The sequence below is a fragment of the Poromitra crassiceps genome, assembly GCF_964638095.1.
Source record: "Poromitra crassiceps genome assembly, chromosome: 11".
NCBI classification, from domain to species: domain Eukaryota; kingdom Metazoa; phylum Chordata; class Actinopteri; order Beryciformes; family Melamphaidae; genus Poromitra; species Poromitra crassiceps.
The window spans coordinates 50435424-50451664 of record NC_139643.1 but is presented as its reverse complement, the minus strand read 5'-3'; the positions used below and the strand labels follow the sequence as shown (position 1 = coordinate 50451664).

Genomic DNA, 16241 nt, shown 5'->3' with positions numbered 1-16241 from the left:
TCCAGACAATTTTACTGAAGCGCTGTGGCACTCAATGTGTTAAGTGTCTTGCCCAAGGACACAACGACGGCAGCTGGGAGGGAGCGGGGATCGAACCGCCAACCCTTGCGTCATTGGCCGACCCGCTCTACCTCCTGAGCTAAAGCCGCCCCACAAATGTAAAAAATCACCAATTAAAGTGTTTTTGTACTCCCGAGGAAAACAAGGAAGCTATTGAGAATTGGCGAGAAGAAAAATGTGGATGTTGCTGTCAATGAAGTAAGTTGGAGTGTTCATCTTCCGTATATACAATCTTTTTGTGCAACACCCGACCGTGCACGCGACATAGGAGAACGCCAGGATTGGACGAGAGTTTGTGTTTTCCCCCGTTTTGGGCGTGGTTTCTGAATGATGACGCGCTCCGCAGTATCTCTATACCATGATGTGCCACCCAGCTGCGTAAAAAGTAAGACACCCAGTGGCGTAAGATACAGTCGTCAGGATGGGCCCCAGTGCAAGCTATTTTGACGGTCCCTAGTGCATGCTAGTTATTACTAGTTATGAAGTGCACATGTACACGCATACACGTTTTAGCAACAATTTGTTTGATTTTACAGTCGAATGAGATACTTAGGCTATTGTATTGGGGGAGTATACAGAGATCAAAGAGAACGCTATCAGAGATCATTATATACTGTAGCAAATGGCACCAATGTGATTGTAACAACAGGTGTATTTCCATGGTGGCAATCTGAATCACTCGCAAAGGGCCCGTTCTCAAGCCAACACAAAGTCTAAACCCCACTTAGAGCGGCCTTTATGGAGAAGACGGGGAGATTTGCGGCACGTCAATGAAATGGAAAGAGATCAGCTGCTTGGGTCAAACTGTATTGAATATCTTGGCACTTTGATTGCATCTGTTCCGTCACCTTCGTCCCATCGGTCCTCGTTGATGGCGCGGAATATGAGCCTCCATCGACTGGATAAAATAGGGATCATGAACTTCTTCACCGTGAGACGAGTGATGTGAAAGCATGGAGTTGGTCTTCTTGCGAGCGTGGATTTCCCAGAGGAAATTTTCCTGAGGACTTTGAGGGAGGTCTGATGAGCTGGAGATGACCTCTGCACTTTCCGTTGATCTATCTGTAAACCCCCCCGCCTTGAGAGGCAGGAGCCCCTCCATAGTACAGCCGCTTCAGTCCGTCAGAGACTCCCCACAGGCGTTTCCTGGCATGTCCATCATGTAAGGGAACCAGCGAAGTCACCCTCTGGAAAGTGATTACTGTACCAATTAGCTTCTGGCTGAAATGCATGGCTGGGCGCGTGAAGAAGACATCTCATCAGCATGTAGGGGATTTAGACGGGAATGGGAAATGAGAAAGCATTTCCATTTAAAAGAGGCCACTGGAGATTTGTGAAATAGCCGACGCGAGATCGACCAATCGACGCGGGGGGATTCTCCTGCAGGCTGACTGGTGCATTGGAATATAGGGGGGGAAACGCGTGCGTATTTCAAGCACTTACATTTTTAATCGCTTTGAAGGATGCTTAGAATCACCACTATGGTGATAATGATAGCACATAATGTATGGAAGTTAATAGAAAAATATTCCGTTTTGAAGTTCTAGTTGTTTTCTTCTTGCCTGCTGCGCATCAAAGGATGTTGGAGCTGATGATCTTCATGTGCCTGACGTGGTTCTTCTCTGTAGTCTGTACCCTCCTGACGTGGTTCTTCTCTGTAGTCCAGTGATACTCAACTTGCGGGCCGCATGGAATTGAAAAAAAAAAAAAAAAAATTACAGTGCACCTGAACGCAACATGCAAGATACCCGCTGAATAAGTGTCCAAATGTTCATGTCATTCTGGCCAGTACTCCACTTCTGTTATAGCATTTCAAGATTCAAGATTCAAGATTTTTATTGACACTCCGTAGTACAAGTACTTGTGCTGTAGGCTCCGTTACATAGTGCAAATAACAGTATAACAGTGCAAAAACAGGGCATATAGATGCAGTAAAACAAGAGAACAACAAGCAATAACGGTAAACTTTTCCTTTTCTTTTCTAGCGTAGACACCTTAAAACATGATTAGACATTCTGTTTGCACAGGTGCAAATAACATAGGCATAATTATCAATGGTAGCAGCTACTACATGATTGTTTATTTGTGTGTGTTAAGGAGTCTCGTGGCCTGCGGGAAGAAACTGTCCCTCAGGCGATTTGTTCGTGCTTTCCGGACCCTGTATCTCCTCCCTGAGGGTAACAGGGAGAACAGGCTGTTGTGGGGGTGTTATGTGTCCTTGATGATCTTTAGGGACCTCCTGAGGCACCGCTGATTTCAGTCTGGAATAAGGAATATCTTTCAATAATCTATGATTTAGCTGCTAAATTGTCAAATACTGCCGTCTGCTTGCTACCCAGGCACTTATGTATGTACTTAACCCAACTAACTTAACCTAACTAACTACCCGGTGTGCATAACATTGTCAGACCTTTCCTCCATGTCTTATTGCATGACATGCTGGGGGCAGGCTGGTGAAACAGCCATAAGACCTATTGTGTCCCTGTATAAACAGACTCTCAGAACTCTGGACAAGAAGCAAATGCATTACCATCACTGTAAAATTCTGGACAAACACAATCTACTGAGCTTCGACAATTTTAGATTATTTTCAAACTTGTGTCTTGTCTACAAAATACTATATGGCTCGGCCCCTCCTCCCCTTTGTGATTTTGTGTATGCTCGCTCAGCAAATTCTATCAGATCCACAAGAATATCCTCCACTCGAGATTGCTTCATACCATTTCGTCGCACTGTATTTGGACAATCTGCTTTCTCTATTAAAGCCTCAAATCAGTGGAACACACTGCCTGACCATGTGAGGAGCAGCACTGCCTGACCATGTGAGGAGCAGCACTGCCTGACCATGTGAGGAGCAGCAGCTCTTTCAGTTCTTTCAAAACTCATTTGAAAAGACATCTGAAAGCTGCTCAGCTCTGCACCCACTAATCACACATCTCACCTTATTTTATTGTATTTTACTGTATTTCAACATTGTATCATGGCGTCATCATCAGTATATGACAGCTAGCTAACCGCAGCAGTACTACGAGACTAACAAGAGTAACCTCTGTATGCCTACTTCATGGAAAACAGTGTAAATGCATTTTTTTAAACAAGATTTTCAGAAAACGTTTTAAGTGATAAAAGTGGTCCTTGTTTTTTGAAGAATATCGTGCTGCTGACATAAACTTTTATTAACCACAGACCTTATTTCATGCATTTAAGTGAAATATTGCTAAAAAAAAACATTCACTTTGCCCCTTATGATCCAACATGCTACTTCCGGACTCTACTGATCTCCCACTGATCCCTCCCTTATACATCTCTGTCTAAAGCACGTTGAGTTCTGCTTTAACACACGCTCAATATACATCTCTGTCTAAAGCACGTTGAGTTCTTATACATCTCTGTCTAAAGCACGTTGAGTTCTGCTTTAACACTTATACATCTCTGTCTAAAGCACGTTGACTTCTGCTTTAACACTTATACATCTCTGTCTAAAGCACGTTGAGTTCTGCTTTAACACTTATACATCTCTGTCTAAAGCACATTGAGTTCTGCTTTAACACTTATACATCTCTGTCTAAAGCACGTTGAGTTCTGCTTTAACACACGCTCAATTCTGAGTGAAACATTGTATGAAACATTTGATCTCCCAGTACTATCTGGTCTGTTTGAGAGTGGAGTATGTCTGGTCCTGATCCAGAGTGGCTGGACTGAGGCTCTCGTAGGTGGGCTCTGGAAGGGATGTGGAGGCTGGACCCCAGTTCTCATAGGGGAGACTCTGCAGAAGACATCATCAAGTTCTTCAACAATCAATACTTGTGGTCAGTATTACAGTACAGGACCAATGCACAATGTTCTCCACCCCCCCCCCCCCTTAGAAGCCATGTTGGAAACCAACAATGAGAGTAAAAAGAGATACAAAGAGTTAAAGAAAGTCACCTCCAGGTCTCCAGGTATGATGTCTGGGGTTCCCCTGGTGGCCAAACCTGTAGAACAGACAGTACAAAGCGGTTTTATTTGTGTGTGTGTGTGTGTGTGTTAGGGATGTTCATTTTGAAAATTTTCCAAAATCGATAATCGGTGAGAATTAACGATCAATTATCGATTATCGATTTTATTAATACTTAGAAAATTTTCAATATTTTCAATTTTTTTTTTTTTTTTTTTTTTTTTTTTTTAACAAAATGAATGCCTATGGCAGAAAATACGAAAGACAACGTGTTCTCCTCAATGAACTCTTTATTTCAATGTGTCTCCTCTCCAACACTGCTGTCCCCGGCGCATGCCGGTGTGAATTTCTCATGTTTAAAACAGTTTTGTTGGCACAAAGGCCCGTGCCCAGCCAGAAAACTAGAGACTATATGAAGCTCCACCTCACGTTAGTCGGCTGTGCAATGGAGTGGGGCGAGGAGGAACGAATTCCACCCAAACCTAGTCCAAAAAAAAAAAAAAAAAAAAAATTTAATAATTAAAAAATCGATCCAAATGCCACAGGATCGATTCCAATCCTTAACGATCGATTATCGATTTTCGATAATTGATGAACATCCCTAGTGTGTGTGTGTGTGTGTGTGTGTGTGTGTGTGTGTGTGCGCGCGCGCGTTTGCGCGTGCGAGACAGCATGGGAAGGGAACTCACCATCACTTTCCCTCTTTCTCTTCCATTTGTAGAGCACCAGCAGACTGACAGCCAGCACAAGAACCGCACTCCCAGATACAACCAAAATCTGAAAGCCACCTGGGTGAGAGAGATAGAGGGAGAGTGAGAGAGAGAGAGAGCAAGTCAGAAAGAGTGAAATTATAGTGATGTGCCGACACTTTTGAAACGGTCGCCGACAGAAATGAGGACTTGGGTCGACACTTTCAAGTGTCGGCGAGCAGCAGTGTCTGCTACCTGGTGAAATGTCTAGTGTCGCTGACTACGTCATAGTATCGCGCAAGTCTGATTGGCTATATAGACGGCACGCGCTTGACTTCCTTGTTTTGGTTTTCACTCGATTGAAATGAATGAACGTGTCTCCGCTATTTTTATCAGCCTGTCCTTGATGTATGACTTCGTGAAAATCACAAAGAACATTGTGACCAATTTCCCAGAGAGAGGAGGTGAGTTGTGTGTCGTTTATATGCGGCTGCAGCCAAGTACGTTACATCTTGCCTCCGAGGTGGTTTCACTGTGCATTTCGTTCCCTCTCTTCTCTTGGCTGTCTGCTAGCATTGGAGTGTCACGTGACCGTTGAACCGAGGTGAACGTTCACTGAAGTATAAATACAACACCATGAGCAACACTTTCTGTTTCGTCTGCGACCATGTGCTGAGCGACACTTTCTAATAAGTATAAATGAAGTACAGTATGTAACAGTATGTAATGAATTCACATAATAAAAACACAAATATGCTATGAGGTCAGAAACAGTGGTGAGTAGCAGTTTACGTCCATTGGCTGATTCTGCTGCCAATCAAACATCTCTGCGCTTCTATTGGCTAGTTTCACTGCCTCCTGTGTGTGCTCGTTCTGAGTGGGGCGCGTGCCTTTGTCCCACTTAGCCAGTCAGAGGGTCAGAGCCCTGAAACCCCGACAGTGTGACAGTGTGTATATCAAACAGCAGAGGCACAGTGTGAAGTGGCTCGCTGCTGCCCCCGCTGGACAGAAACACAGCGTGACGTGGCTCGCTGCTGCCCCCGCTGGACAGAGATGTGGCTCGCTGCTCGCTTGTTTATTCAATGTTTATTAATATTGAACATGTCATGTGTGAAAATTCGACACTGCACTTCCCAGCAACACACCCGCCAAGATATGCGATAAACACACACAGACACACACACACAGACAGACAGAGTTTCCTGGAATAGAGAGATACTTGTAATACATGAATAAAACATATTTCACTATGTGGAGAAAATATAACGTGTCTACAGCATGTGTAAAAGGATCTTACTTGTCTCATTTGCAGAGGATGAATCAGCTGTGGTTGTTGCAGGTAGGTCAGTTGAAGGAAGATAAAGGTGAAAAACATTCTGTTATGTTTTGTTTTGTTTTTCAATAGACTACATGCACAACTTCTTTACTTCCTGAAATTAGTACAGCTTCTTTATTTCCTGTCCTACACTATTGGATGAACTGATGAATCAGGTGTGCCTGATCATTGTTGTGACTGCAGCACACCTGACATTAATCACTTCATCCAATAGAGGAAATGCACCGACGCCACGCCCCCTCCCGAACACGCCCCCTCAGCCGGACTGAGCAGCACTGAGTGTCAAATTTCCAAAACAAACGTGGCTTCCGCCAGGGGTAGTAGCGAAACCACGGCTAATATAAATGATTATCTGCTTAAATTAAAGGCAGTTGGACTCGAATGTGACCCTTACAGCTTGCCAAAGAACCAGTGGTCCATGGACGTAGACATGTGGCCAGGAATAGGGTTTCCTGACATTTATCTGTACTTAATATCGATGCCGGGGAAATACACAAACCAAAGCATGAAAGCATACAAGACAAGAGCCTGGACGCGTGGTCGTACTTCAAGGCTGGATTTGTTGGCGACATTAAAGTAACGAGGACAGCAATGGATATTCTGGTTGTATGTGGAGAAGTAAATATTTATTTTATTACAACTTTTATTAAGAAAAATATAGCATACGCTGTCACTAACACACGCTAGCTTTGTTCATAGTGAACACTGTCACTCATGTAACGTTATATCTGTGCAGGTACTGTAAAACACAGCCAGAGAATGAATGAGCCCTCATTGAAACCCTGGATAGCTGCAGAGAAGACCGGGACCGTTTCATTAGCTTTCGGCAGCCTGTAAAAAGATACCTCCGACGCCTTGTTGAATCTATTTTTACAGTCAATGGCACAACAGCATTTTCCCATTTTCGTTGTTTTCTCGCGGAAGCTGAACGCTAAACACCGTGACCCGGCGGCGCCACCTGGCTTGTTTAGACGTTTTGACACTCACTGCAGCTGACTGGGCGTACCCGCACTGACTGTCGCGTCCGTGACGTCACGTGCATTCCCTCTATAGTGATGACAGGAAATAAAGAAGCTGTACTAATTTCAGGAAGTAGTGGAGTTGTGCATGTAGCCCATTCTGCCTTTAACGAGATTTTAACTGAAATTAATTGATGCATAACACTTAGATCCACTTAGCATATTCATCATGTAGTAATACTAATCAATAATAATAATAATAATAATAAAATCCCAACACTGCCACTGTTGTTAGATTTATGCATTATCAATTTGTTCCTTGCACAAATAAAACGTTGAATTTCTTGATATCAACCATTCAATATAATATCCTTTGCTCCATTTACATTTAAAGTGCCTATTTTCATTTCACACATACAAGTAAAGTAGCTGAGCTGTACAATGACAAGAAACACATGAACTTATTCATCATCAAGTATCACCTTTTGGACACGTTTTTCTTTTTTTCGGGCGGAACATCTCTAGCGAAACGTTCTCATTCCTCCTGCGTTTTTCACCCCATGAATGTTTTGGGGCTAAAAACAAAAACTTCAGCTGTCCTTCCATCGGCATGGGCGTGAGTAGATAATGGCAGGATTTTCATTTTTGGGTGAACTTTTCCTTTAATGAGAGAGCTGCCTGCACTTGAGAGGCAGAGGCAGAATATGCATCACTCTCACGGTCATCTGTGTTCTTTCTTTCTTTCTTTCTTTTTTCTTTCTTTCTTTCTTTCTTTCTTTCTTTCTTTCTTTCTTTCTTTCTTTCTTTTTTCTTTTTATTTTGTGCTCTTTCGGCTGCTTTATTTAGGTTTCCTTTTAACATGCATTTTCATAAGATTCTCATCTACTGTAGGATCACACCTTTCTCTCCCACTACAATACAGCTCCTCCTGTCTGTTCTACTGCATGTTTGAACTAATAGACTGAAAAAGACAATTATGCGCACATCCAAAAAACATACAGGTGCTGGACAAACGGTAACTATAACAAAAAGCTTGATGACAAAGATCCTGTGAAGATCGAAACGTTGCAAATAAAAACTTTATCTTTTTGAACTCATAGACTGCCATTGTTTTCCAAAATATATTAAAAGGGTCAGAGACAAACTACAGCCTTGACAAATGTAATACATCATTATTATGACTTAAGGTCCTTACACATCAAGAGCGATGCGAATATACGGCACGAAATTGCGATGCGAGTTTTGACCCACCTGTCAATCACAGCCACAGATGTGTAAACGTCGGAAGCGAATTTCTGAAAAATCGACCGTGGTTCGAAAAAATAAAATAAATAAATAAATACGTGCTCGGTGTGTAAGGACCTTTACAGTTAGGGGAGCTGCCTTGCTAAAGGGCACCACACAGTAAAAGAGGGGGATTTGAACCAGTGAGCTTCCAGCAACAAGCCCACAATCTCTTCCCTTTAGGATGGCATTGTTGTCCTGGATAAATTCACAGTTCAGTCCAACGTAAGGCACTGACTGTCAGTGTGCCAGAGGACGTAAAGCACTGACTCTGTCACTGTGCCAGAGGACGTAAAGCACTGACTCTGTCACTGTGCCAGAGGACGTAAAGTACTGACTCTGTCACTGTGCCAGAGGACGTAAAGCACTGACTGTCACTGTGCCAGAGGACGTAAAGCACTGACTCTGTCACTGTGCCAGAGGACGTAAAGCACTGACTCTGTCACTGTGCCAGAGGACGTAAAGTACTGACTCTGTCAGTGTGCCAGAGGACGTAAAGCACTGACTCTGTCACTGTGCCAGAGGACGTAAAGCACTGACTGTCACTGTGCCAGAGGACGTAAAGCACTGACTCTGTCACTGTGCCAGAGGACGTAAAGCACTGACTGTCAGTGTGCCAGAGGACGTAAAGCACTGACTCTGTCAGTGTGCCAGAGGACGTAAAGCACTGACTGTCACTGTGCCAGAGGACGTAAAGCACTGACTCTGTCACTGTGCCAGAGGACGTAAAGCACTGACTCTGTCACTGTGCCAGAGGACGTAAAGCACTGACTGTCAGTGTGCCAGAGGACGTAAAGCACTGACTCTGTCACTGTGCCAGAGGACGTAAAGCACTGACTCTGTCACTGTGCCAGAGGACGTAAAGCACTGACTCTGTCACTGTGCCAGAGGACGTAAAGCACTGACTCTGTCACTGTGCCAGAGGACGTAAAGCACTGACTCTGTCACTGTGCCAGAGGACGTAAAGCACTGACTGTCACTGTGCCAGAGGACGTAAAGCACTGACTCTGTCACTGTGCCAGAGGACGTAAAGCACTGACTCTGTCACTGTGCCAGAGGACGTAAAGCACTGACTCTGTCACTGTGCCAGAGGACGTAAAGCACTGACTCTGTCACTGTGCCAGAGGACGTAAAGCACTGACTGTCAGTGTGCCAGAGGACGTAAAGCACTGACTCTGTCACTGTGCCAGAGGACGTAAAGCACTGACTCTGTCACTGTGCCAGAGGACATAAAGCACTGACTCTGTCACTGTGCCAGAGGAGAGAAGAGAGTGGAAACATCACTGCCATACACTCATTGATGGTGTTACCTGCTGAGCAGCTGATCTGCAGGCTGAAATCAGAAATGTCCAACTCTGCTGCTACACACTCCCTCAGAGTCGACCCAGACTGAAGACAGGAGGGATGGGTCCTCCATACAGATCTCGCTGAGGAATTTAGCTCTCTCCTTTCTGTTGAAACGGCAGAGCCACAGTCCAGCTGTCGACACACTGCAGCTGCTGACTTCAGGTTCCAGTCTAAGGACCAGGCATCCACTGGTGTCCAGTCTCCACGCTTTTTCACCTCCAGTTCACCAGCACAGCGCCTTTCTCCTCCCACCAACCTGACATCATCAGGCTCTGAACAGAGACAAGAGTCATTAGTAAAAGAAGTAAAGTCACTTTGATTGGAGCAGAAATGAAACCAAATCCAAGCTGCTGCAGCTCCTACTTCTACCTGAGCAGGTGAGTCGAACAGCTTTGCCAGGTGAGCACGTTTTTCCAGCTGAGCCCAAGCTTGTACAGTCCAGGAGAACAGACTCACTGTCGTCACACTGGAGCTCTTCCCCCCCCTGGAGGACTGAAGGAGCCGCACAGCCAAGCGCCCTACAGACTGAGCCAAGTTCCGTACAGTCCACCTCTGCATTATCAACGTCAGGTTCACACACTGAGGACCACTGGTTAGAATTCATCTCCAGTCTACCTGAGCACAGACTAGTCCCATTCACCAGCCTCACACACTCTAGAGAGAGAGAGAGAGAGAGGAGAATTTGAACAGCTCTTTATTAAAAACAATTTAGCACATTACAAAAAAATAGAATATATTCATTGGTCAGTAACATAGATCGTGGAATAATATGGACATAGCCACCGTGTCGTCGCTTGGTTTTTGGACTCCCATTTCGAAGCCTTGGGTTTCATATGTTGACTGTGGCCATCTTGGTTATTTGGTGCCAGAATGGCAGCTCCCATGAGACTGTTTCCCACAGAGCCGCAACAAAGCCTGCTATTGGGCCATCCATGATCAGCAAGCTGCGCCATCATTGGACAGACAACCTGTCACTCACGCCCCAAAGCAAAGTTTACACTTCGACAGTCTAGTGAGCACTTCCTAAAGAAGTCCCTTTGTCTCCTATTCTAACGGCTTATCTGCTCTTTCCCCTGACTGATTTTGAATTTTCTTCTTTTTTTTAAAATAAACAATTAAATAAATTAAATAAAGAAATACATATTGATAGATTAATGTATACATTTTTTCTCCACATTTTTGTTGGCCATCTACTCCATTGCCCTCCTTGCGCTCCTCTGTAGCAGTTAACACATTGAGTGCCAGCGACGCCAAATGGCGTCAGGAGAAATTTACCGTAGGCTGCCAGCGACGCCAAATGGCGTCAATAACTCCAAATTCATATTTTGACGGGGGAATGTCGATCTAAGCCTCTTACATCGCCTCTTACAATATGGGAGCTATTGAATGTGTCTAACCTATTTTACAGAACCCTTAGGTGGCGACAGTGCCCTCCCGATTAGACAAAGGCAAGGAGAAAAGAGAGAAGAAGTCATGAGGAAACGGAAATCGCCATTGATATGCTTGAAGCATAACGTCGTTAGCTGTGCCTGTGAACAGCAGTCATCTGCTGCCACAATTGAGCCCCATCCGTGTCCGCTGCGATAGTCCATCCATATAATTTAGTTGCCGACACGGCGACACCAGCGTCTTTATGAAAAGTTACATTATTCTCAGCTGGGAGCCGAGGACACGCTGTAAAAAAGCGGGGGGTGCAGGCAGCGGACTTTTCAGTGCAGATCAAACTCAGAGCAAACCGCAGCAGAGCAGAGACACTCAACTCCTCCCACCACGGAGGAGGAGGAGGAGGGGGGTGGGGCACGCAGGGCACTAACAGCATACAACCATTGACAGTACACACACACCCAGGCAGCAGCAGGCTCGATGTTTGTTCAACTCAAAGCAGAATTCATTCTGTTGCCTTTCTAACATAAAGATGTGATTATCTCAGAAACTACGGTAATTTCAGCATGCTCTTTTCGGTCGAAAACACTCTTTTTCAGAGGGGTGTATTTCCAAAATGGAACGGTTTATAAACACAGTTTTTTTTTTAAATGAAACAGAAGGGTTCAAAGTTTCATTGAGGCTATTGGTTGTCCATATAAGAGGAACACAAAAAATTATATGGCTATATTAAAATGCATTGCGGCCTATGTGGCACAGTACAGCAACCTTTTGCCCAAGGGCCGTGGCACTCAAAGTGTTAAAGGGGAGCTGCCTTGCTAAAGGGCACCACAGTAAAAGAGGGAGATTTGACTTCTCTTCTCTTTAGGAGGCCATTGTCCTGGACAAAGTCACAGTTCAGTCCAATGTAAACCACTGACTGTCACTGTGCCAGACTGGAAACATTACTGTCACAGCTGATAAGTTAAGTTAAGTTATCCTTTATTTATCCCCTTGGGGAAATTCATCCTCTGCATTTGACCCATCCTCTACTAGGAACCTTCCTAGAACTAGGAGCAGTGGGCAGCCACTGTGCAGCGCCCGGGGACCAACTCCAGTTCTTTTGCCAGTACCTTGGTCAGGGGCACGGACAGGAGTATTAACCCTAACATACATGTCTTTCTTTGATGGTGGGAGGAAACCGGAGCACCTGGAGAAAACCCACACGGACACGGGGAGAACATGCAAACTCCACACAGAAAGGACCTGGGACGGACCGGATGTCATGCGTTACCTGAGCAGGTGATCAGCAGGCTGGAATTGGAAGGGGCAGAGTTTGGTTCACACTTCCTCAGTGTAGACCCAGGCTGAAGACATGTAGAACTGAGCATCCATACATCGCTTTCTGAGGAACCATATCTCCTTTCTGTTGAAAGAGCAGAGCCACAGTCCAGCTGTCTACACACTACAGCTGCTGCCTTCAGGTTCCAGTCAAAGTGATCCACTGGTCTCCAGTCTTCCTGGTGTATCATCTCCAGGTCACCAGCACAGCGGCTGGCTCCTCCCAGCAACCGCCAATCACCACCTGAACAAGAGACAAGAACTGAGACAAGAGAGTAATTTGTAAAAAAAAAAAAAAAAAAAGTAAACTTACTTTGATCTTTAAAGAAATAAACACAATCCAACAGCTGTTACTCTTATTTTTAATTGTCTATTTATTCTCTCTATTTACCTGTTTCTCCAGCCTGGAGTCCTGAGCAGAAAAAAAACAGACATTTTTTTACCGTGAGGAGTAGGCTTGGGCTGATTCACGATTTTGAAAATGTACTTTCAGAGGCTGTAGCCTCTGTAGCCAGAGCAAAGTGTCAAATGAAACTAGAAGACCTAAGGCATTGCTAGTAGTCCAGTTGTTTGGGTTTGGTTTACTCTTAGTGCAGTGCCCGTTCCCCTCCCTCCCTTTCCCCCCATCGATCAGATGAATGGTTCTTGAGATACCGTAAAACCGAGTCCCAAATAGATGCCGGGCCTGGCTACACAGTTTGGTATATAAACGCCCAGGCAACTATTGTAAGTTTTACGGTAAACCACTTTTTTGCGTTGCTAGTAGGTGGTGCTAACCAGTGTTGGGGGTAACTCATTACAAAGGTAACATATTACATGTAATATATTACTTTTAGCAGTAACTCAGTAATATAACTTATTACTTATAGGATTTCAGTAATATTATACCAGTTACTTTGTCAAGTAACTCAAGTTACACATTTAGTTACATTTGATTAAATCAAAGCACATACCGTATCTAAAAAAGATACAATCATTTCCTAATCAAACTGTGTGTTTTTATGCAAATAACCACTATAGATGACAATAACAACGGAAAAGAATAACATTTAGAATTTTGGATTGTTTACACTGACTTATTGTTTGGGATGGTTCCGGGGCAGCAATGTCATTCTGCTGCTGCTGTTGTTTTGGTAAAAGTAATGCAAAAGTAGTGTAGTAAGTAACAAGTTACTCTACACAGTAAGTAATATTGTAAAGTAACGTATTACATTCAAATGAAAGTAACTAGTAATATGTAGTATATTACATTTTGAAAGTAACTTGCCCAACACTGGTGCTAACACTATGTGTCTCTCTGAATTGCATGGAATTTGGCACTGCACTCCGTCGGGTTCCCAGCAGCGCACCCGCCAATTTTGGTGGCGCTATGACTATGCGCGTGTCCATAATTCGTCGCCGCACTCCGTCGGGTTCCCAGCAGCGCACTCTGAGTTTGAAGTCGATCGGATGAACGGTTCTTGAGATAAACCACTTTTTGTGTTGCCAGTAGGGGGCCCTATGTCCTAGGGCTGTGGCGATTCACTTATCTCCCGATTCGATACTATCACGATTCTTGGGTGCCGATTCGATTTATATTGCGATTCTTAAGTATTGCGATTCTACGATTATTGCGATTCGATATTACGATTTATTGCGATTTTTGTTTATTTTTTTCTTTTCTTTTTTCAGTTTGTTTGCTTTTTTACACTAGATTAGAACATGGGAAAAGTTGAATCATACACTAGAGACTGTATATTATATATCATGAGTAGGGCTGGGCGATATAGTTAAAAACAGGGGCGGACTGGGATCATAATTCAGGCCGGGCATTAGATACCAAGCAGGCCAGGCCGATATGGGCCAACGCGCGTGAAATTTGGGCCGTTTGAAGCCAGATTTGGGCCGTTTGAAGTCCAATTTTACAATGAGATGCACCCACTTTAACCCTGAAGTGTAATTATTACTTCAGACTAACTAATAAAGTAATAAAACCACTAGTAAACCAGTAGGCGGCGCCTGGCCTGCTGTTCAGTGAGTGGCCTGACTGCAAGCACAAAAAAAAAAAAAAACCCTTTTTTTTTTTTTTTTTTTTTTTTTCTTTTTTTTTTTTTGCGATTATCGATTCTGGAATAAAAGATCGATCCAAAAAATCGTGACATTAAAAATCGCGATACTTAGGTGAATGGATTTTTTCCCCCACCCCTACTATGTCCCGATTTCATTCAATTCGGCACTGCAGTCGGTCGGGTCTCCTTAAGCGCAGTAGTCGATCCGACGAATGCTTCTCGAGTTAGGCCAAGGACAGACAGACTGCATGCCTTTAATGCCTTTAAAATGTGCAAAATGTATAATGCATAAGAGCAGAATAAAGATCATCATTGCTCACCAGAGAAGAGGTAGCACAAGACAACATGGTGGATCTTCATTCTGAACTTGATCCAGATGAAGAAATATCATTGCAACTGCTGGAACTGCCTCTGTCACTTCTCTGTCTCCTTCTGTTTGATGTGGCAAATAGCTCAATGTCTTAATATGTGTCAACTTTTAAGTTCAACCTTCTCTCTCTCGCTCTCCCTCTCTCTCTCCCTCACTCTCTCTCTCTCGCTCTCCCTCTCTCGCTCTCCCTCTCTCTCTCCCTCACTCTCTCTCTCTCCCTCTCGCTCTTCCTCTCCCTCGCTCTCCCTCTCTCTCTCTCACCCTCTCTCTCTCCCTCTCGCTCTCCCTCTCTCTCTCACCCTCTCGCTCTCCCTCTCGCTCTCCCTCTCTCTCTCTCTCTCCCTCTCGCTCTCTCTCTCACCCTCTCTCTCTCCCTCTCTCACCCTCTCTCTCCCTCTCCCTCTCTCTCTCTCACTCTCGCTCTCTCTCTCCCTCTCTCTCTCTCTCTCTGGGTTTGAGTGAAGAGAAGGGATTGATACATCTGTAACTGTTGGTGATTATTGTTTTAGCTGCGTTTTTAAATAACTTACTTTCTATTCTGAGTATATTTGCAGAAGAGCTACTTGAGTAGATTTGTACAGCAGTAACTGTATTAAGTATATTTTCCTTTTCTCTGTCTACAACTTAACTACTTAATACCAGGATAATATTTCTTCCTGCGAGTGAACTGTTCTTCAACTTGGCCATAGTTATTATACACTACAGAGACCAGATCATAGTTATTATACACTACAGAGACCAGATCATAGTTATTATAACACTACAGAGACCAGATCATAGTTATTATAACACTACAGAGACCAGATCATAGTTATTATAACACTACAGAGACCAGATCATAGTTATTATACACTACAGAGACCAGATCATAGTTATTATACACTACAGAGACCAGATCATAGTTATTATAACACTACAGAGACCAGATCATAGTTATTATACACTACAGAGACCAGATCATAGTTATTATACACTACAGAGACCAGATCATAGTTATTATACACTACAGAGACCAGATCATAGTTATTATACACTACAGAGACCAGATCATAGTTATTATACACTACAGAGACCAGATCATAGTTATTATAACACTACAGAGACCAGATCATAGTTATTATACACTACAGAGACCAGATCATAGTTATTATAACACTACAGAGACCAGATCATAGTTATTATACACTACAGAGACCAGATCATAGTTATTATACACTACAGAGACCAGATCATAGTTATTATACACTACAGAGACCAGATCATAGTTATTATAACACTACAGAGACCAGATCATACTTATTATACACTACAGAGACCAGATCATAGTTATTATAACACTACAGAGACCAGATCATACTTATTATACACTACAGAGACCAGATCATAGTTATTATAACACTACAGAGACCAGATCATACTTATTATACACTACAGAGACCAGATCATAGTTATTATACACTACAGAGACCAGATCATAGTTATTATACACTACAGAGACCAGATCATAG

General features: G+C 43.6%; 1 protein-coding gene across 2 annotated transcripts; it reads right to left on the bottom strand.

Moving 5' to 3' along the window:
• Positions 1–1946: 1946 nt before the first annotated feature.
• On the bottom strand, positions 1947–14804 carry LOC310785767 (CD5 antigen-like). 2 transcript variants are annotated; one of them, XM_083646903.1, is made up of 9 exons: positions 14684–14804; positions 12707–12727; positions 12269–12577; positions 9982–10266; positions 9576–9884; positions 5984–6010; positions 4687–4785; positions 3988–4034; positions 1947–3826 (listed from the first exon to the last, which is right to left on the bottom strand). In XM_083646903.1, exons 1-9 carry the CDS (start codon positions 14721–14723, stop codon positions 3704–3706), a joined length of 1260 nt encoding a protein of 419 aa, XP_083503029.1. In that variant the 5' UTR covers positions 14724–14804; the 3' UTR covers positions 1947–3703. The 2 variants fall into 2 exon arrangements, with proteins under 2 accessions (XP_083503029.1, XP_083503030.1); XM_083646904.1 differs by having other exon boundaries at positions 12269–12559.
• Between the last annotated feature and the right edge of the window lie 1437 nt (positions 14805–16241).